This window comes from Pelodiscus sinensis, chromosome 5 (genome assembly GCF_049634645.1).
Source record: "Pelodiscus sinensis isolate JC-2024 chromosome 5, ASM4963464v1, whole genome shotgun sequence".
Classification (NCBI taxonomy): Eukaryota; Metazoa; Chordata; order Testudines; family Trionychidae; genus Pelodiscus; species Pelodiscus sinensis.
In genome coordinates, this window is record NC_134715.1 from 18,631,404 (window position 1) to 18,652,324 (window position 20,921).

At 43.9% G+C, this 20,921-nt stretch overlaps 1 protein-coding gene across 1 annotated transcript in view; it reads left to right on the top strand.

Annotated features, from left to right (window-relative positions):
• The window catches only part of GRID2 (glutamate ionotropic receptor delta type subunit 2), a 1,112,728-nt gene that overhangs the window by 943,342 nt on the left and 148,465 nt on the right, over positions 1-20,921 (top strand). The window contains exon 13 of the mRNA XM_006111957.3: positions 2,268-2,463. Within this exon, the coding sequence (XP_006112019.1) occupies positions 2,268-2,463 (196 nt within the window). The remainder of the gene's footprint in view (positions 1-2,267; positions 2,464-20,921) is intronic.

The window sequence follows — 20,921 nt, forward strand, 5'->3', positions numbered from 1 at the left end:
TACTAATGTCCCTCATCCTGCCAAATACAGTCTGTGCCCCACTCCAGCGTATCCTGCTCCACTTTAAGAACTTCTGACCTACTTTAAGACTGCATACGGACAGATAATTTTTTTGTCCTTAAATGTCATTCATTAGATTTGTTCAGTTACATAAAAACTAATTTGGGCCAGCAACAGTTTTAATGGGTCCTAAGTATTAGATAAAATACAGCAGTCCCTCTGATACTGTAATGCATATCATTAAAGAAATCAAGGTTTGGTTAAGTGGTACAATAGGATGAGTAAATAGGGGCAAAGAGGTCTTGTCTGAAACCTTGAAGGGACCATAACAAAGCTTTTTTAAGGCCAAGACAGGGTAGATACAACATATTCTGGCCATCACTAGAAACCCCTAAATCAGTTTCTATATAATGAGTTTTTATACTGTGTATACTGTATGAGTGTATATACTCATACAGACATAAACAAAGAGTGGATAAGGCTAAAGAACTTATCAAACAGAGCACATTTATTGTGAACTGAAAGTAGTGGAAGCTCATAAAAATAGAACAGAAGTCTCCAGCTTCTGGAAATTATGCTATGCAGCATTCCCAGTCTACTGTGAATCTAGTCTGGATGCTGAGTGTATGTCTTGATGCTGTATGTACCAGCAAAGACAGCTGTTTTCTAGTGTTTAACATGCCAGTTCTAAATAATGCTTGGGCCTAATAGTTAAAGATCATGGGTGGGCAATAATTTTTTACCAGGGACCAGCTCAGGAATTTTTGAAGTGGCCCCGGGGGATGCCCCAGTAGTGGTGGGGCCTCAGGCGGCAGGGGCAGGGGCAGGGGCAGGGGCAGGGGCAGGGGCAGGGGCAGGGGCAGGGGCAGGGGCAGGGGCAGGAGCAGGATACTTCCATGCTTCCCCACCCACAACCCCAATTGAGGTGGGGGAGCACATGAAGTCTTTGCTTCCCTCCAGAGCTGGTGGTTTCCTCTAGGTGCCTATGACTCTGGCAGTGGGAGGAGGCTAGGGTAAGGAAGCACATGAAGTCTCCTCCCACCCTGTCCCCATCCTACAAGGAGCGTGTGTCACTTAGGAGACGGGAGAAGGGTGGGAGGAGACTTCATGTGCTCCCCCCGCCCCCAAGCCCTGACTGGCCAGGAGGCAAAGGGAGCATGCGAAGTCTCTTATTCCCTGCCCTCGGGTATGTGGCACTTAGAGTCAACCTCCAGGGTTGATTCTAAGCTCGGTTCTAGGCCCTGATTGGCCTAGAGGTGGGGGCTCAGCAGGCCTTCTGTGGGCCAGATCAACCCACTTGGTGGGCTGGATCCAGCTTGTGGAGGCCGTTTTGCCCACCCCTGTTAAAGATATATTCAGTGAGCTCTTTTCCTGATCTTTCTGATTTCAGTTTGAGTGTCCCCGGTAATGTGTAAAATAGAGGGACATTACTTTAGGCCCGTGGTCCCCAACACGGTGCCCGTGGGTGCCATGGCGCCCGCGGGGGCATTTCCATGCGCCCGCCAGGTGCTCGGGGCTGGCTTGGCCCCGGGCACATGGCGCGGCGCTTGCGGGGAGCATTGGCCCCGGGCGCACGGTGCTTGCGGAGGGGGGGGAAGCGCCGGCCCCGGGTGCGCGGCGCTTGCGGGGGGGAGGGGGTGAAGCGCCGGCCCTGGCCCCGGCCCCGGCCTCAGGCACGCAGCGCTTCTGGGGGGGGGGGGGAGCGACAGCCCCGGGCACGCGGCTATGGGGGGGCCCCGGGCGCGTGGCTATGGGGGGACCCCGGCCCTGGGCATGCGGCTATGGGGAGGGCGCCCCCGGGCGCGCAAGTGTCCCCACCCCCTGGTGCCCGGCGGGCGAACGGCCATGCCCCCTGGCGCCCGACAACCTCAAAAGGTTGGGGACCACTGCTTTAGGCTATTACCAGGCTTTTATCAGATTAATTTTACGTTTGTTGGAGTGGCTAAAAACATTCCCTTTTGCCCCCTCCTAAAAGAAAGCGACTGTCATTGGAGAACACACTCTTGTTCCTTGCAACATTCTCTTTTTTCCCCTTTGATCTCATTTCCCCCCTTCCCTTCGGCCTCACACTTTTCTTTCTGTCTCGAAGCATAAAAGCAATTTTCTGTTGCTCCTAGTCTTACTTTGTCTTTTAAGAAAATAAACAAACAAAACAGTGACTTGGCAGCTGTCTTCATATGTGTGCCCTTTGCTTGCCTGCAGCTCCCGTTCAGCTTGAAAATGTGGAATCATGTCTCCTGTGTCTCTTTTCTTCACCACCAATTAAGGTCTCTCCAGGATCTCTCCAGGCAGACGGATATTCCTTATGGCACTGTCTTGGACTCTGCAGTCTATGAGCATGTTCGAGTGAAGGGGATGAATCCTTTTGAGAGGGACAGCATGTATTCCCAAATGTGGCGAATGATTAACAGAAGTAACGGCTCAGAGAACAATGTGCTGGAGTCACCAGCAGGCATTCAGAAGGTATGAAACATGGTTTTCCTTTCCCTTGACAATTGGAGATGCTCTGTTGGATGCACAATGCTGGTTTTTTTAATTGTTGTTGTTAACATTTGAAGCTGCATTTGCACATAAAATAATGATCTTCATTGATTTATACATGGATTTTATGCAGCTCATTGCCCTAGCAGAAAGGATTGGGTGTTCTTAGCCCAGTTCCTTTTCCATTACCTTTTAAAATGTAAGTCCAAAAAAAAGTTGCTTTGAAAACGATTGAGGATTTAGAGACATGAAAGAAGAATACATTTGTCAGAATCCAAAATGAGAGTAGGATTACTGGACTCTAATAACAAAAGACATTTCAGTGTCCTGAAGTAGGATTTATGTAGGTTTGAACACAATACACAGATTTGTTTTTAGACTTTTGCTTCTGAAAACTTTCACTCATGGTTATGAATCCTATGTGTTTTGCAGAAAGCAGGCAGAAAAGCATGACCTTGTTTTAAAAACCTCATAGGAATCTTTTAAATGTAATTTGCTTTGAGAAAACAAAATTAAGTAAAAACTTGTTTGTCAAGTGAGTTCTTAGAAGAGTAAACATCACATTTATTATCCATTAAATAGCACAGAATGAGATTTGTGAATATTTTCATCAGTGACTTCAATGTGTGAATGACAAGAGAATAGAATTTATCCCTCTGATAACCTCTCCAGATTGAAAATTTAAAATTGATTCTATAAACTAGGGCCCTGAGAAACCAGTATGTTTTGTTATTTTAGCAAGGCCCAATTTTAAAGGATTAATTTAAATTTGAAGATGGGGAGAATTAATTATAATAGAAAATTGAACTGCTGCATGTTTCTTCATGTTTAGTTGTTCAATCTTTTTTAGATCTATCAAGCCAATCAAGCCATTTCAGAGCTGTTGCCTTTGTTTCTACTGAAATACACTTTCTAGCATATCCTACATACCCATGCTGTCATGGCAGTTGATGATTGCACATGAAGGAAAGGGTCTTTAAAAAAAAGGGAGGAAGCCATTTCTTACTGGTGAGCTCTTAACAGTAAAAGAGCTACAAGATAACAAAAACCGTTTAGGAGTTTTATAAAAAAGTGACTCCACCCACCACCGTTATACAGTGGATTGTATTTTTCAACACCAAGATTTACCAAACACTAAATGTCATGAAAGAGGGAGAGGTGAGACGGTCCAGGGGAAGTGCTCTTATGATATCCTGCTAGAATGTGTCATAAGCTGAAATACATTTGAGGTATAGAGTTCGAAGGTGTCAGAAAATGGGACAGCTAAAAATTGATTGGGATGGGAAAAGACATTTTTGAGAAAATATATTTTGGTCCAGTTTGCAAGGTGCTTATAAAGCTGAGAAGCCCCTTTAAAAAATCCATCACTCTAGCTTGCCTGCCAAATCTATACAAATAAGTTTCAGGGCAATCATAAAATGCAGCACAAAACACACAGCTGTATGTTGTGTGCTCCCTTTAGCTAAGGAAAGCAACCAGTCACTGGCAGGTAATTCCAAATTACAGTCTTTGAGTTCTAATTCCTGAAGACATGGCATTTTCTGTCTTTAAGTTGACAGAAGCGGTATTGTCGGAGTTCCCATAGCTTTGCTTTCTAGGAATAAGTGTTTGCACGTGATGGTATCAAAGAGCTAAGCTTTAGCACAGCAGCCATCAGCCAACCTCTCTCTCTCTCTTTCCAAATAACTATAAGGCCATTCCCAATGAGCATGCACTTCCAACTATTCCTGCATATGCATGCATGAGTGCTCGCTCTCGCTTCCCCCCCACACACATACCGCCCCATACACCTCACAGGAAAAAATGCCACAGTCAGTGTGAGAAAGAGAGAGAGCAAGAGAGCCCTGTGCTGCTCAGACAGGTGATAAATAGAAGGCTCTTTGAAGATTGTATTTGGCTTGGCCAGGAAGAAATATCTCTCTCCAAGGAATAGGAAGCTCTGCTTCTGCAGGATCTATCTGAATCTTTCATCCTCAGTTGGATGATAAATACAGTATTACATACCAACCCTGTGCGCAGAAGAAAATTAAGACAAAAATGTAACTGAGGCAGAGGTTAGTCTCTTTAAAATAACTCTAAAATGAAAGCATGCAAATAATTCAGAGGAAGGATTTAAGGAATTCATTTGGCCCATTTACATTGTTTAATGTACTCATTCCAGACCTTGAAGAACAACTGGCCACACCAGAGCTATTAAAACCATAAGATTATAACGTCAAACAAATCAAACTAATTTTGGGTCTCATTTTGTGTTTCATTTTAATAACACCGTTAATTGGTGCTAAGTCATGACTCAACGAGATAAGAAACCAACATGGACAGCTTGCCAACTAAATGTTCTTGGACAGCTACTAAAAATTAATAAATAAGGCAATACAGATACAAAAAAAAAAGTTTCCACTAGGCCACATAGTGTGTCCATGAAGAGATTCAGATACTGTGACTGTAAGGACGTGTCTGGGGATTATAGCATGTGTGTTGCAAATGAATATGTCAAACATCCTTTGCTTTAACAACACTCCTTTGCTGCATCCTCTCCAAGGTAAATTAGATGTGCAGGCAGCCATTGCAAAGTGAAACCAGTCGAACAACAGGAGTACAAAGGCAGGCACTGTCTTAAACCTTTTTCATACAGTTTAAAATCCTTTTAATTTTTCTCTCTGTCACCCTGATAACTATTGCTTAGTAACTTATATTGTGACAAATATAATACTATGGAGGCAAATTCAGTGCTGTGTGACACCTCATGCATCCCATTTATTTCAGTGGGATTTCATGGATTGTATATCAGCAATTTCAATGGAAATTGCACTTCTGCCTCCCCATACCATGTGGCCTGGAGCAGGGGGAGAAATTGCAGAGAGGAATGAGTCAGACCTCACCTGATAGAAGCAGAAACATACAAAGCAGGGGCCTCTCTGCACATTGAGGATATGTCTATACTACAATTAAACCTATGGCTGGCCCATGTCAGCTGACAAGTCAGCTGAGTCCCAAACTCTCGTCTTCAGTCTGAGCCCAACTAAACAGCCCTGCAGCCTGAGCCCCATGACTCCAAATCAGCTGATAAGGGTGAGCTATGGGTGTTAGGATATGTCCACATTGCATCTAGGGAGAACTTTGTACTATTTTGACTGGGCTTTGTGTGCCCTGTGCCTATGGGCAATTTCTTCCAGCCTTCTTCCTGAAGAAGTCTTTTTGCCTGACTTCACTGCACAATTCCCCCTTATGTCATCTTCTCCCTTATCCTGTCTACCTCGCTGCTCTATCTTTACTTTGTCTTTCTATTTAGCCGATCCCTCCTAAGTAACTCTCTCCTCCCCCCAAAAAATAATGGAACCAATGTACTGTTTGCTGCCATCACATTGTTCACTCTGCTGCTGTGTTCTACCCCTTCCCCCGTCCTGTGTCTATCTTGTCTATTTTGATCGGGGTGGAGAACCTATGGCCCCGGGGCTGGATGCTGCCCCTGGTTTACCTGCATGCAACCTCCCTTTCAGTACTGGGGAGCCCACTCTGGTGCTCCAGCTTCCCTACCATCTCCCTGCAGGACTGGAGCCCACAAAATCCCCTAACCTGGGTCCCCCTAGGCTCTGGTGTACGATGGAAATGTGGGGAGAGTTTTTTCCTTAGTTGGGTGCCACATTTGGCAGTTCTCTCACTTGTGATTGGCCTTTAGGCACTACTATAGTAGACATGATTACTACTCTCAATAATCTGTGTATAAGAACACAATTTAAGCCCCATGACAACATTTCTTTATCTCTGTTTGGATCAGAAAAGATGCAACTTCAGTATGTCCTTGGTCAGCTTAGACAGAGGCAGGGGAGAAGGGTAAGATGTACACACAATCCTTTTTCTAAATTTCTGGTTTTTCACATATCCTAGTCCCTGTTTCCCCCCATAAATTAGGTCAAGCTATGTATATCGCTGTGCGTGCCCTCATTCCTTTTACATCCACAGCACCTGTTTCAGGTATGGTTAAAGGATAGCTGAGTAGATAGACATTGAACAGATTAATAGAGTTTGAAAGCTCAGAATATATGACAGCCTGAGACGCATAGGCACCTTAAATATGTTCTTGTCTGCCCTCGGTTTTCCTTTCTGTCAGAAAATAAAAGTCATTGAAGGCATGGAAACAACCAGTTTGGGTGTTTTTAGCTACTTTGTCATATTAGAAAAAAAGGAAGGCATCTGTATTTCTATATTTGCTTTGGATTATTCTGGAGAATATTTCCTTTTATCTCTATTTTTTCTTTATTACAGGCAGTCCCCGGGTTACGTACAAGATAGGGACTGTAGGTTTGTTCTTAAGTTGAATTTGTATGTAAGTCGGAACTGGTACATATTGTAGGGGAAACTCTAGCCAAACATTTCTCCAGAGCTCAGTTTTATTCTCCCACACCTCATTTCCCTCAGTCCTTCATTCTCAAGCTGAGGTGTCTGCTGAGAAAAGCCGCTCCGCGTCTCCCTGGTCTGCTGGGGGTGCGGCGCTAGCTTCGCGTCTCCCTAGTCTGCTGGGGGGAAGCAGCTAGTGCGGGGTTGCCTCACCCCATTTGTAAGTAGGGATCCGATGTAAGTCGGATCCATGTAACCCGGGGACTGCATGTATTCCTAAATACTCTGTGTATTCCAAATTGGGGGGAGGGGTTCCTTTTTTTGCTTAGATTATGAAATACGCATCTTAGTCAGTCAAAAGAATCTCCATTTTTGTGGCAGTTATTTATTGTGAGCAGATTTACCAGGACCAAAGGCATGCTTGTTTAAACATTCATTGAGGACTCATAGAAAAAATCATTTAGGCTTAAATGTATCACATTATATGGCACTTTATGTCTTCTTTAAAAGCACATTACCCTACTTAATCCTTTACAAGCACCACAGGGTTTCCTACCTTCAGACCTATTCCCATTTAAAATATAATGAAGCACTTCTACTATGCCTTTGCCTGCTCTTTGATCCTTTGAGAATAATGATGCCTAACACCATATCCTGCCCACCTTGTTCCTCCATACATGATATCCTACCCTACAGCATATGTATTTTCCTCAGCAATCTGAAGTGGAAAATTCCCCAAGTTGCATTGGCAGAATCATAATGTGTTTGATACCTCTGTATATTTAAGTCAGTATACAAACTATTTAGCCTGTAGGAAGCTTGTGAATTACTGTCAAGTGTAATAATGCTTGTGAACTGTGCAATAAAAGAAGCTTGCCTCAGCCTGTTAAGCACACCACCGTAATATTTTCTCTCTTATCCATGTACAGATACACATAAAAGCAGAAAAAGTTTGTTCCTGAGTTTTGCTTCTCTTGTTCTTGTGCCTTCCTGGATTGGCCCTTATTCTTTCATTGATGGCCATAGCAGTCTGATGCAATTCCACACAACTTTCTTACTTGTATATGAAGAGGACTATGACATGCTAGAAGACTATGTTTAAGAAAAACTTATTAATTGTCAAATTGTGTCTTTTACATGCACGTTAGGAAATCAGAAATGCGCTGTATCCAAGCCCATTGAAATCCATGGGAGTCTTTCCATTGATATCAAAGGATATTAAATGGTAGAGCCTCTTAACACCTTCTCTTGTACAGCTTAAGCATTGCAACATGTGTTCAGCCTGTTCATATTTTACAACATCATGAAGCAGCCAGTGGTGGTTGAAGAGGGAACCACTTTCCTGTGGCCAGCACCAATCTGCTCTGTCCTCTTGGGGCCCATTCCCAGGGAGAGGCATGCTTTGCAATCATTTTCAACAAGTCAGCATTTGTCAACAAAAAACGTGAAAGAATTCCCAACTAATTCTAGCTGGCAATGCCGCGGAATGGGAACTCATACTTCTACAACCAGGCTGTGTCTACACTGGCCCCTTCTTTGGAAGAGGCATGCTAATTTCTAACTTTGGAATAGGGAAATCCGTGGGGGATTTAAATATCCCCCGCGGGATTTAAATAAACATGGCCGCTGCTTTTTTTCCGGCTTGGTAGGAATAAGAGATCCTTACTTCAGGTAGGAATAAGAGATCCTCCGGGCTTTATTCCGGAGGATCGCGCCAGTCTGGACGCTCTTTTCCGGCTTTTCCCCAAGCCGGAAAAAAAGCGGCGGCCATGTTTATTTAAATCCCACGGGCTGCCTCCAGGTTCGGACTGCGGGGCCTGAGTGCAGACTCCGGCCCCGCAATGCGGAAGGTAGGAAAGGGGCTTGTGCAGCTGGGGAAGGGGCTTAGGGGGGCTTGTGTAGCATGGGAGGGGCTGGGGAAGAGTCTTGGGGGAGGGGAAGAGGGTTTGGGGGGCTTGTGCAGTGGGGGAGGGGGAGGGGAAGGAGAAGGGGCTTGTGGGGAGGGGAGGGGAAGGGAAAGAAAGGGGAAGGCACCAAGGGTATGTCTACACTGCCACCCTAGTTCGAACTAGCGTGGCTAACGTAGGCATTCAAAGTTGCAAATGAAGCCCAGGATTTAAATATCCCGGGCTTCATTTGCATCTTGCCGGGCACCACCATTTTTAAATCCCCCTTAGTGCGGACTCCGTGCCCGTGGCTACACGCGGCATGGAGTAGGTAGTTCGAATTAGGCTCACTAATTTGAACTACTGGTTCACCTCGTTCCACTAGGGTGGCAGTGTAGACATACCCTAAGAGACAAATGGCAGGGGGCCAAGTGCACTGCAGATAATGAGGGAAAGGGCAGGAGGTGAGGTGTCAGTGGGAGAGGGGACAGGATGATGCTAGGAGAGGAGAGGAGAGGGGAAGGGCATTGGGGGCTAGAGGGGGAGCTGCTGGGAGAAGGCTTGAAAGAAGGGGTGGGCATGAGAAAGGTGGGGCTGGAGGAAGTAATGTGTGATGGCACAGAGGGGCAGGAGGGGAACAGGGCAGAGAGTGGTGAGGGTTGGGCCTCAGGGAAAAAGGAGGCAGGGGCAGTAAGGGAAGGGGGAGGCACCAGGAGGGTGCAGGGGTTAAGGGAAGGTCCAGGTGCCAGGGGATTCTAGGGTGAAGCAGAAGGGCAGACACCTGCAGGGAAGGGACCAGCACCAGAGGAGAGAGGCAGGGCAGGTGTGTAGACGGAGGTGTTGGAAGAGAGGATGAGGAGGCATAGCTCACTTAATCAGAGTGGGGCTACTGGGGGAGTGGGCACGGGGGGGAGTGAAGGGCTGGTGGAGGGGGCAGGTTGCAGGAGGGCTGAGGGCAGTGAGAAGGGCAGGAGTCAGGACAGTAAAAGAGGGTGAGGAGTTATGGGGCAGCAGGCACCAGGGGAGATGATGGAGCAAGTAGAAGAGACATGGCAGCAGAGAGAAAAGGTAAAGGTTTAAAAATATTTATTTTTAATGTGGTATACTGCCCACAGCCAGTTTGTTTACGCCCCATGGACCAGTTTCGGTTTATGTGGGGATCAACACATGGCCGGCGAGTGGGAGCCAAAACCAAAAAGTAGTCAGTGTAATGATCTTCTCTTGATATGTGTTTTAGTAGTTAAATTCTTGGACTGTCATTGCTTATGAAAAGTGCTGTCACATGGGTAGAAATCGGGTAAATATTGCATTTTATCAATATCAGCAGAACTGACTTAAGTGGGGCCTGTGTGTTGTGTAGTCTTGCCTTAATCTTTGTGTTCATGTCTGTCAGTGTGAGAGAAGCTATTTGTATATATTTGCTTGCATATGCAACCTCACTTAAGTCGAGGCCCTCAGCATGTTCTGTAAGTATCAGTGTGGCCCCTTGGGCTTCCAAAATTGAGTTGCCCTAGCTCATCCCTGACAGGTGTCTGTCTCACCTGGTCTTAAATATCTGCAATTTAAGCCCATTGCTTCTCATCTTAACCTCAGAGGTCAAGCAGAACAATTTTTCTTCCTCTTCCTTATGATACGCTTTTAGATACTTGAAAGCTGCTCTCATGTACCTTTTCGGTCTTCTCTTTTCCAAGGTAAACAAGGCCAATTTCTTCAGCCTTGCCTCATGTCTCATGTTCTCTAGACCTTTCATCATTTGTGTTGATCTTCTCTGGAGTTTCTCCATATTTCCTGAAATGTGGTGCCCAGAACTGGACATGATACTCCAGCTGGGGTCTAATGTAGATGGCTCATTCCCTGCCTAGGGGATGTGAGACTGAGAGGGTTAATTTCCAATCCTCCTGTTTATTCTTTTCCTAAGCCAGGAGGGCATAGTAGTTCTGATGGGGGCTCTGCAGTAAGGCAGCCCGCACTGCCCCCTGCCTGAAACCTTGTGCAGGTGTTAAACGGCTGTCCAGCCCACCCTAGAGGTGACTGCATTTCAGCGTGCCTGAAGCAACACTGCACCAGCAATGGACAGGAGAATGGCTCCCGGGCATGGCTTGCTCGTGACTGCTTCAATCCCGTTGATGGGCCTCAGCCTCTTTCCTTCCACTCCCCCGTTTTGCAATGGGGCTGTAGACTCTGGGGAAGAGGGCTGGAGGCAGGCAGAGGTGTCTCCCTGTGGCAGAGGTAGACACGTCTCTGTATTAATCATTCTCTCATTGAAGTTTTTAGCTTTGTAGTGAGTCCTTTTACATGGAAACTTTATATTACGTCTTGGTAAAATAGTCCCTAGGACAAGTGAGGCAGAGACTGTCCCTGTGGGGTGAATGAGGTGGGAATGGAAAAGGTGGAAGGTGGGCATCTCTGGGCAGTTGCAAAGGTTGGAGAGGGGATGGAAGCCAGATCCAAGATCAATGAGCCCCAGGAAGTGGGCCCATTGAAAGGAGACTGGACCTGTGGATGCCTTGGGGGTCTGCAACTAGGGCCTGCTTTGGGAAGCTCCCTCTTTGGAGGTGAATGAGACAGCATTGAGACACCACCCAAAAGCAGGCGCCACAGACACTTAGGGTATGTCTACACTACCACCCTAGTTCGAACTACCATTACTCCACAAGGAAGTACCGTTACTCCACAATAGGAAGCCTAATCCGAACTACCTAGTCTGTGCCGCGTGTTGCCGCGGGGCACAGAGTCCGCACTAGCGGACATTTAAAAATGGCGGCGCCCGGCTATATGCAAATGAAGCCCGGGAAATTCAAATCCCGTGCTTCATTTGCAACTCCGGTTGCCTACATTACCACCCTAGTTCGAACTAGGGTGGTAGTGTAGACATACCATAACTGCAGATTCATGGGAGGGCTCTCACAGATCTTGCACATGCATAAGATGATAGATCTGCAGGAGGGGGGGCAGTGGAGTAGTGAGGGGGCGGGAGGGGCCAGTTGCCCCTGCGAGAAAATAATATAAAATGGATCAAAATTATATGTGCTTTGTGAATATGCTGACTTGAGAGTGGAAAGATTTCATATTGTCATGTATGGTTCCTGGTAACCCATCTCAAATATGAAAAACTAGGTTGATACCTGTTCATATCAGGAGCTGTTGAATTCAGTTCAGCATTTGCAGTATCTCATTAGGATGTTTAGTGGAGAAGATATTGTTGGTTTTTTTATTTATACTGTGGGCAAAGCATGGACTCACAAGAATTCCTCCATTGTTTTACCATGAGTCTCAAAACATTTGGGCTGCATCTAGACTGGCATGATTTTCCGCAAATGCTTTTAACGGAAAAGTTTTTCCGTTAAAAGCATTTGCGGAAAAGAGCATCTAGATTGGCACAGACGCTTTTGTGGAAAAACTTGTCATTCTTGACACAGCCTTGGTGTTTTTCTAAAGGCCTGGAGTCAGTTGATTATGTAGGAATCTCAGCTTTCATTTAAAAAAAGTTCTCTATACTTCTGGGCCTTACAGCTAAAGAGGAAAGCTTTAAAACATGAACCCTAAATACTCAAACAAAAGGCCAATAAAAATCCAACACGTTTTATTTTTAAAATATCTTATCATTTGTAGACCATTCTCATAACTTTGTGTAGGCGTTCCTTGTGATTTTTGGTTTGGCAATACTGCTCTTTGATTGGTGAATTTAGAGAGGCCTCTCCCTTCAGTTTCCCTTTCCACCCTCCTTTTTGTCATAAGTCATCAGAGAATCATAGAGACAATGGAGAGTAGGATGAGTCCATGACTATGGTTAATGACTGGTCAGGGTGACTGACTATTATCAGCCAGTGGTCTGAATGAGCAATCTACTGCCATCTGTTAATCAACTGTAGGAAAAGGCTTCAGGAGCAGACCTTATTTATACAGACAACTTACTTTGTCACAGAGATCAGTAGACACACTTGCTGTGTCAAGGTGATCAATTTTGGCTCTTTTGGGTTGAAATTCACTTAAGACTTGGAGCTAGGAGAATGAAATGTTATCCATATTGTATGATTAAAAGACCTGAACTTAATATGACCTAGCTTAGGGTCTACCATAACTTGAACACTAAGCAGAGGATAGTGAGTCACATCTAAGTGAAAGTCACAGAAGATGGAAACAGGTTTTATTTCTGGTGGTGAAGAGTCTATTTGGGAGTCCTCAATTATATCTGACACTTTACATCCAGGCTCTGTCTACACTGGGCCACTTATTCCGGAAAATCAGTCGCTTTTCCGGAATGAGCTGCGAGCTATCTACACTGGCCCTTGAATTTCCGGAAAAGCAACGATGCTCTACTGTACAAAATCAGCCACTATTCCGGAAAAACAATTCTGCTCCCGCTCGGGCATAAGTCCTTATTCTGGAACACTGTTCTGGAAAAGGGCCAGTGTAGACAGCCCCGTAGTCTTTTCCGGAAAAAAGCCCCGATCGCAAAAATGGCGATCGGGGCTCTTTTCCGGAAAAGCGCATCTACATTGGCCACAGACGCTTTTCCGGAAAAAGGGCTTTTCCGGAAAAGCAGCCTGCCAATGTAGACGCTCCTTTTCCAGAAAAACTGAAAACGGAATAGTATTCCGTTTTAAGCATTTCCGGAAATTCATGCCAGTGTAGACACAGCCCCAGTGTTTAAAGGCAGAGCTGACTAGAATCAATTGAGAGTCCTTGTCTTGTCTCAGTGATCGCTTGAGCAAAAATCATTGATACAATCTTGTCTAGACTGACCTTGGACTCAACATGCAGTCAGTGTGTTGAAGGGCAGTGCAAGGAGGCAATGTCCTTGCTGAGGTATTATATTACCTAGTGAAATCAGTGGTGCTGAAATCACTAAGGACTGCAATTTGACCACAGAACTGACACTTTCTTCACAAAGACTCCATTTTTGCTATTTAAAAAGTAAATCAATTTAACAGAAAACAGCAACGCTCTCTGGTAACTTTTTAAAAATCAAACTTTAAACTTTATTGAAAAAATTGGGTAGTTTGCAATTGAAAATATTTGACCTACACTTAAGGCAACTGATTCAATTTTGTGTAAAATTTTGCATAATAAAGGATGGCATTTTTTTTTTAAATGTTCAACTACATTTTGATCAGATCTACTTCTGATGTGATATTTGTGTGTGGTTGTGGTTTGTTGTGTGGGTTCATTTTTGTTTGTTTGTTTGTTTTTTGCTCAACAAAAAATCCTGGGTGTGGGGGGCCCGCCAAAGTGGTTTGAATTGGGCCCCGCACTTCCTAAAGCCGGCTCTGTCCTCCAAAAAGGGAGAACTTCTATCTCTGCCCATTGAAGGAGAGGAGGGGAGAGTATTGGGGGAGGTGTGTGTGAGCAGCAGATGATGCTTGTCAAGAGAGAGTGCTACTGGGGTCCCTTCCTCTTCGTCCCCCGGCAGTGCTCCCATGCAGGGGATCAGTGTCCACTGCATCACCGCGTTTGACCAGGCATGGATGCTGCCTGAGAGTGTGGGCATGATCCTGTGCCGTGTGTGGCATTGCTGTGTGTTTCCATGACCTCAGCCTCCTTAGTGGTAGCTTGTTGTGGAAATATGTTCCACCACGGAGTCGGGAGTAAGGCAGGCCTGGCCAGAAACTTTGTGAGAAGGAGTGACGGATTCCTGTGTGACAGCCTCATGGGGCTGGGTGCTCCAGACTGCCATTCCATGTAACTGCTGTGTGATCCCCAGGCCAAGAAAGCTGAGCGAGAAGCATGCAGCTCCTCGCAGACTGCCGCCTTCCCCCACGTGTAGATAGGGAAAGTGATGGAACTCACCTGAAGTGCCTTCCCCAGCCTCATCTGAGCCCTGGGAGATATTCTGGGAGGAGGGTACCGGCTCCAGGCTGATGCCAGCCTCCTGATTGGTGGGCATGGTGACCAGCCTGACCTGCTCCTCCTACTCCTCCTTGTCCTCCTGGTCCACAATCCTGCCCTCCTGGAGGCTGATGATGGGCATGTCCGGGCCGGAGTCCATGACGAGGAGGTAAAGGCAACTGGCCCCCCCCTCCCAGGATTCCATCCTGCTGCTCATAATAGTGGCAGGTCTGGGGTGCTGCTCCAGAGTAAGAACTTTGTTCCCTGGCCTTGGTGTAGGCCTGCCGCAGTTCCTTCATTTTCATCCATACCTGGCCCAGCATGAGGCTTTGCCCCTTCTGGGCCAGGCTGGCTGCCATCTGGTTATAGATGTCCGCATTGTGGTGCCTGGTGTGGAGATCATGGAGGGTCTACTCCTTACCCCACACCTCTATGGGATCCAGGATCTCAGCACTAGTCCAGGATGGTGCCCTTTTTCTCCCCTTCCCTGGGACATCCGAGCTGGCTGCCGGCATGCTTGCAGCTGTGGGGGGCTTGGAAAGACCACTGTGGTCACTCATGGCAGCAGGGAAGGCAGAGCAGGGTGGTGTTATGTAGCACAGTGCTAGCAGAACTAGTGTCATGCCAGAAGCCCTTTCCTTTCTGCCTGTGGCTTCAAACCCTACAGAAGTGAAGCTATAGAGTTTTGAGGGGTGTGGACAGAGTGGCCTCCAGGGCAGCGGTGAGAAGCCCTGGAGGCCAATTATTTTGAAATAAGCACAGCTGAGCTTCCACACTCATCCTGCTTTGAAATAGTAATTTCAAAATAGGCGTTATTCCTCATAGAATGATGGGTTATTATTTTACTATAGTAAGCCCGTTATTTTGAAATTATTTTGATATAACACACTTGCTTTGTGGATGCTCGCCTCGTTATTTCAAAATAACACAAGTTATTCTGCAATGACTCTGTAGTGTCAACATGCCCAGAGAGTCCCAAGTCTCTGGAACTCGCCTTCCCTTTTGGGCCAAACTGAATCTGGAGACATTGCAGAATGCCTGTAAAACCCTGCTGTTTTGATAAGGATTTTGTGGCGGTCACTGAAATTGTGCTTCCTAAATAATGAAGCGGTACAATAGAACTTGTTTTAGCTCGCTGGCAGTTTCTTTTTGAATTATTATTTAATACTGCTGGGTTCTCTTGTGGTGTGAGTTACATGGTAGGGTGCCAAAAGCCTTGTATAGCTGTCTTCTTATTCCTTTAAATCAAAATCTATTATGTATTTGAGAGAGTTTGTCTGTGGGTGAATGAGCAAATCTGTCTATCCATCTGTCCACTTGTTCAAGAACTCCTCCTACACAATAAGAGATAGGACTACTAAATTTGACATGCTTAAAGCAAGGTCAGGGTTTGGCTGTTGCAGGACAATGGGATGTGCCTGGACTGTGATTCTTTTCCATGACATGGAAAGGGAAGAGGTGGCTAGCAACAACAGAAAGGGGCAGAGATGGGGACCAGGACAGCTATAATTGCATTGGAGCAGCAGGGGACAGGAGTGGAGGTAATCTTCCTGCCCACTGTCCAAGTAGCCCAGTCCTCGCCTGCTTCTGCACCTCCCCACACCACCAGCCTCCTACACTGAGTCCCTTCTCATTCCTCAACCCTGACTTCAACACCCCTCTCACACACATACACACACACATATCCGGGCCTGGAAGACACTGGGTAAATCTTCTAGCTAATATATAAAATTAAAAGTTATCACAAGGATAGGTGGTTTAAAAATGCAAAGAACAGACAGATATAATGGAGAAACAAACAGTGGACGCTTACAGATTTTAGTTATGAAGAATTCTTTGGTGCTACAAAACGTTTATAAAGGTATTTTAATCCATCCTATCAACAGATAGATTACATTTTCCAACTTCTAAATTCCTGATTTTTAAATGCACTTAATTCCTATGGCTCTCAGTGACATCACTCGGTGTTGTGGTTTTCTCAGCACTTCTGACAATCGGGGCATTCATATTTATCTGTATAAATGTATATTTAGGAGCCTAGTTTTAGCAGCTAGGTTTGAAAAATGTGGCCACATGTGACACAGAGCAGTGCTACTATCTAGATGAGTCATTTTTCATAACCCAAGTATAGCTTTCATTTATTTGAAACCTGGAGTCATAAGACTTGCCTTGGAGATCAGATATATAGCCTATGGACATACCTGTTATGACAGATATGGCAATTTCCTGCATATCCTTGAGAGATCTTATTGAATTAAGTTTAAATGTCTTTGGGGTCCACTGTATTAAATGAATGGTTTATGTATTATTGTAGGCTGGAATTGTATGTAATATCTCGGGAGGTGTGTGTGTGACATATGTGAGACCTGAGGGTTCAAAGAGCTATATTGAACAGTGTACCAGTTTAGAACAGACTTTTGTAAATCAGAGTGGTGGTGGTTTTCCTGGGGAATATATAAGGGGAGGTAAATGCAAATTCTTCACTTCCAGTTATACAGAAATTCAGTCCTGTAAAGCTAGGACTTGAGGAGTGGGCCATTGCCTGCAGATCACCTCTTACATGAAGTCAAGATTGAAGGCCAAAACTAGGTAGAAATTGAAATATTCATGGTGGTTCTGGTTCTGAATCTGAGACAGTTATGAACCTGTAACCAAGGGCTAACCACAGCTGTGAATTCTTACTAGAACCCTAGCCTGAAGTTGGGCTGAGCTCTGGTAATATTTTTAGCATGCACATAGTTTCTTTTATGTTAGTTTTAATGTTTTGTCTGTACTGGGTTCCCCTTAAGAATAAATATGCTTGCTTATCAAGAGCTGTGGGATATCTTGTAACTGCTGGCAATCACATCTGTTCATATCCTGTATAAAAAAATGAAAGCTCAAACACTGGATTGCTGGGAATAGCACAGTGTAAGCAGGGAACAGGCTGAGGACATGGGAGCCTAGGTGGGTGCCCTGCATTGTGATACCTGCTAATAAATTTCTTCTAGAAAAGATTAAATTATGTAACATTGCCCTAAAATGGCCCTTCTTGAAGGTTTAAGAATCTTCACCTGAGGACATTTATGGTCTTTTTATGCATAATCTAAAGAGCATGTACGTTTCTAAAAGACTGATTTTTCAAAAATGTAAATCAACTAAGCTCTTATGAATTGGTATGTGGGTATATGTGACACAGCCTAGGGAAAAGGTAGGAAATGTCTGAGTTTCCATCTTCTTTCTTAGAGAGGCAAATGATAATTAATATACCTTCCTGCTATATATTTAGCTAATAATAACAATGTAACTGGAAATATGCATTTTAAACTCTCTCGGATTCATAATATGTACCGCGAGATCCACTGCAAATGACTGAACTTTGTGGGTAAGTAAGCAAGCATAACAAAAATAAGGATATTTGTAATAAATTATAATTCATTTAGTGTGACTGTTGTAGTTTAACTGTAATTATTTCTAATACCTGTTAGCATGCCCGTAAATAATTGTCATGATATAAGAGACCTTGGTACAGTATATGCCACTAAGCCTTTGTTGAGGATCAGGGAAAGGATGCCAGTACTAAGTGTACATGGTACAGTCTGAGCAAAATTGTTATATAATTCCGTATGCAATCTGAAATATTATCCAGTGTTGTGGTGTTCAAGCTGCTTAATTTATCTAGTTTATGCATTTAAACATTTTAAATAGGACAGGATGTGCTAGATTGAATCAAACCATTAGTCCAACTACTCTAGCAGTCGTCAATTCCCAACACTCCAAAAGAAAGCAGAAAATCCATTATTAGCTTTAGCATGGGATTTTCAAAGAAGTCTTAGAGAATTTTGGTGCTGAATCCCATCCATCATGTTTTGACTCACTGTATCCTTCTGACATTCCCTATTCTAGTCAGTGGGGCATGCTGAACATCCTGGGGTTAGGAGGAAATTGTTTCCTAAGTCTTAAAGACAATCACCTTTCATCTAATGGAGATTTCATTATCATGGCCTGGAAACCTATACAGCTTGTTGCAGGTTAATTGTACATTTCAGACCAAATTTTCAGTAGAAGAAGCTTGCAAACAGCACATGAAAATGTGCTTGCATTTGTGCTCAAACATTCGTGTACATGTTTACTCTGTATATGTTAATAGTAGAGGATTTGAACATATAAATGACTCAACCTCTAAATGTCATTTCCACACTGAGCTATCCAGTGTGTGCACGTGTGCACAGTTATGTTAGCTACATGTGCAAATAGACACACTGGTGTTGCTGCTGCTTCTGAAAATATAGCCCCTTTGTATGTAAGAGTGAAGGCACAGTTGTATTAATCGTGTTTGAAATCAATGCTCAAATATTTTTTCTATTGCTTTCTGATACTTGAAAATTTTAGAAATGAATATATTGAGAGACAGATGTAAGCGAGAGCAGGAGATAATGCATATATAGAAAGCAAACAAATATCTAAAGTGCAACTTAATAAGATGAAAGCAATATTTCCTTTCATCTCTTTTGTTTGTTTTCTTGTATGTTGCATCTATTCTATTTGTGATATGATATTGGAAATCATTTAAGACCCAATCCCACAAGTTCAATGGGAGTTGAGGTTATGGTGCATCTCACAGACCTGGATACTTGAAGATTAAGTACCAGTAGGTTCAATGGAGTCATTTATTTTTAATACTTTATAATACTTATAAATACTCCTTATTTATTCAGAGCATGTCTATCAGAGTAGAATTTGTTTCTAAGAATTTTTGTGCACAGTCATTCAGCTGAAAGAGAAAATGCAGACCAATATGGCTATACTGTATGGCCAGAATGTGATAAATAAATGGATATCAAATAAAATGTGCTGAACTAAAGCCTAGAGATCACATAATGGATATAAAAGGTGTTGCACAGTGTAATAAACATTTGATTGAGTATAAATTGTACTGGGTCCCCATAGATAAAAAGCATAATGATATTGGTTTGGCACCTGTGTCATAACTGTTAATATGATACAATATTTTTGATATAGCGTCCTTTGAAAAGAATATCACAGAAAATTTTCTGAGAAGTGAAAAAAAACCCTTCCATGCCCTAGGTAATGATTAGATCCAAACTCAAACTGAGCTTTTTGTAAGGTTCTCTATTATTCAAATATTCTTTCCTCACTTATGCTTTCCAGCTAGGAACAGAACTGTATGTGCTGAAATACCACACTAAGGCTCTGTCTAGAATGGAATTGCGTCATGGCACTCTTTTGAATAAGTGCCATTTTGAAAGTAAAACCGCGGTCTAGACGCGGTTCTTTTGAAAATGACAGGCTTTTTCGAAAGATCCTGTACTGTACAGCCTGACGTTTTTGAAAGAACCACGTCTAGACCGCAGTTTTACTTTCAAAATGGTGCTTATTCGAAAGAGCGCCGTGACGTGATTCTGCAAATGAAGTGCAGGATATTTAAATCCCTGCTTCAGTTGCAATTTCAAAGTGTCTAATTTACATTCCTATGTCGAAAAAGGGATGTAGTCTGGACACAGCCTAAAGCCTGGTTTTGTGAGATTTCCAGGCCAGCCCAATTTTTCAGACTCAGGAGCTATGAGTAGTTCAAGTAAACATTCCAAACTCATAGATGCTTATACCTATTGAACCCTGACTCTGAACTGCTTGAGCTTTATCTCTCTTTATATTGAATGTCAAAGTTAAGTTAAAGGTTTTCAAGTGAGTTTTGGGGAGGAAGTAAGTCTCTATGGGTACGTCTAGACAGCGGCGCTATTTTGAGATATATCCAGTATCCCGAAATAGCATTTTCCACGTCTTTGCAGCACACCCGTTATTTCAAAATGCAGTTGAAATAAAGGGCTTGTTTTCTGACATCCCGGTAAACCTCCTTGCATGAGGATTAAGGGACTTGTCGGATTAGCAGTCTATTTAGAAATTCGTCACTGTGTAGACAGTGTCAAGCAGCACCAAATTTTGAAATAGACTATCTCAAAATAAGCTCAAAATAAGCTACACAATGTGCATAGCTCAAATTGTGTAGCTTATTTTGAGCTAGTGCTGCTATATAGGTGCACCCTATCTGTGAAGAAGGGAATTCCAGGAAGACAGGGCAACACAAATGCACAATACAATGAACAACTCTACTCTACCCTTCTGCACCCCAACAGCCTTGAAGATTTGTTCTGGGGGAATAGAGTAATGAACAGGCAGAGAAAAATACTTGACATGAGGTTGGAGAGAGGCAGAGTCTGTACAGAATTTTGAGAAGCTTGGGATCAATTTTCAAGTGGACTCATGTGTGGATAGGAATTCAGAGGAAAAGAAGTCATATGAAGTAGGGCTGGTATGATCATAGATTATGCACTCTCCTGAGATATTGCACAGTTGAGAGGAGTCTCTCTCCAGTTTTGCTGAAAATCT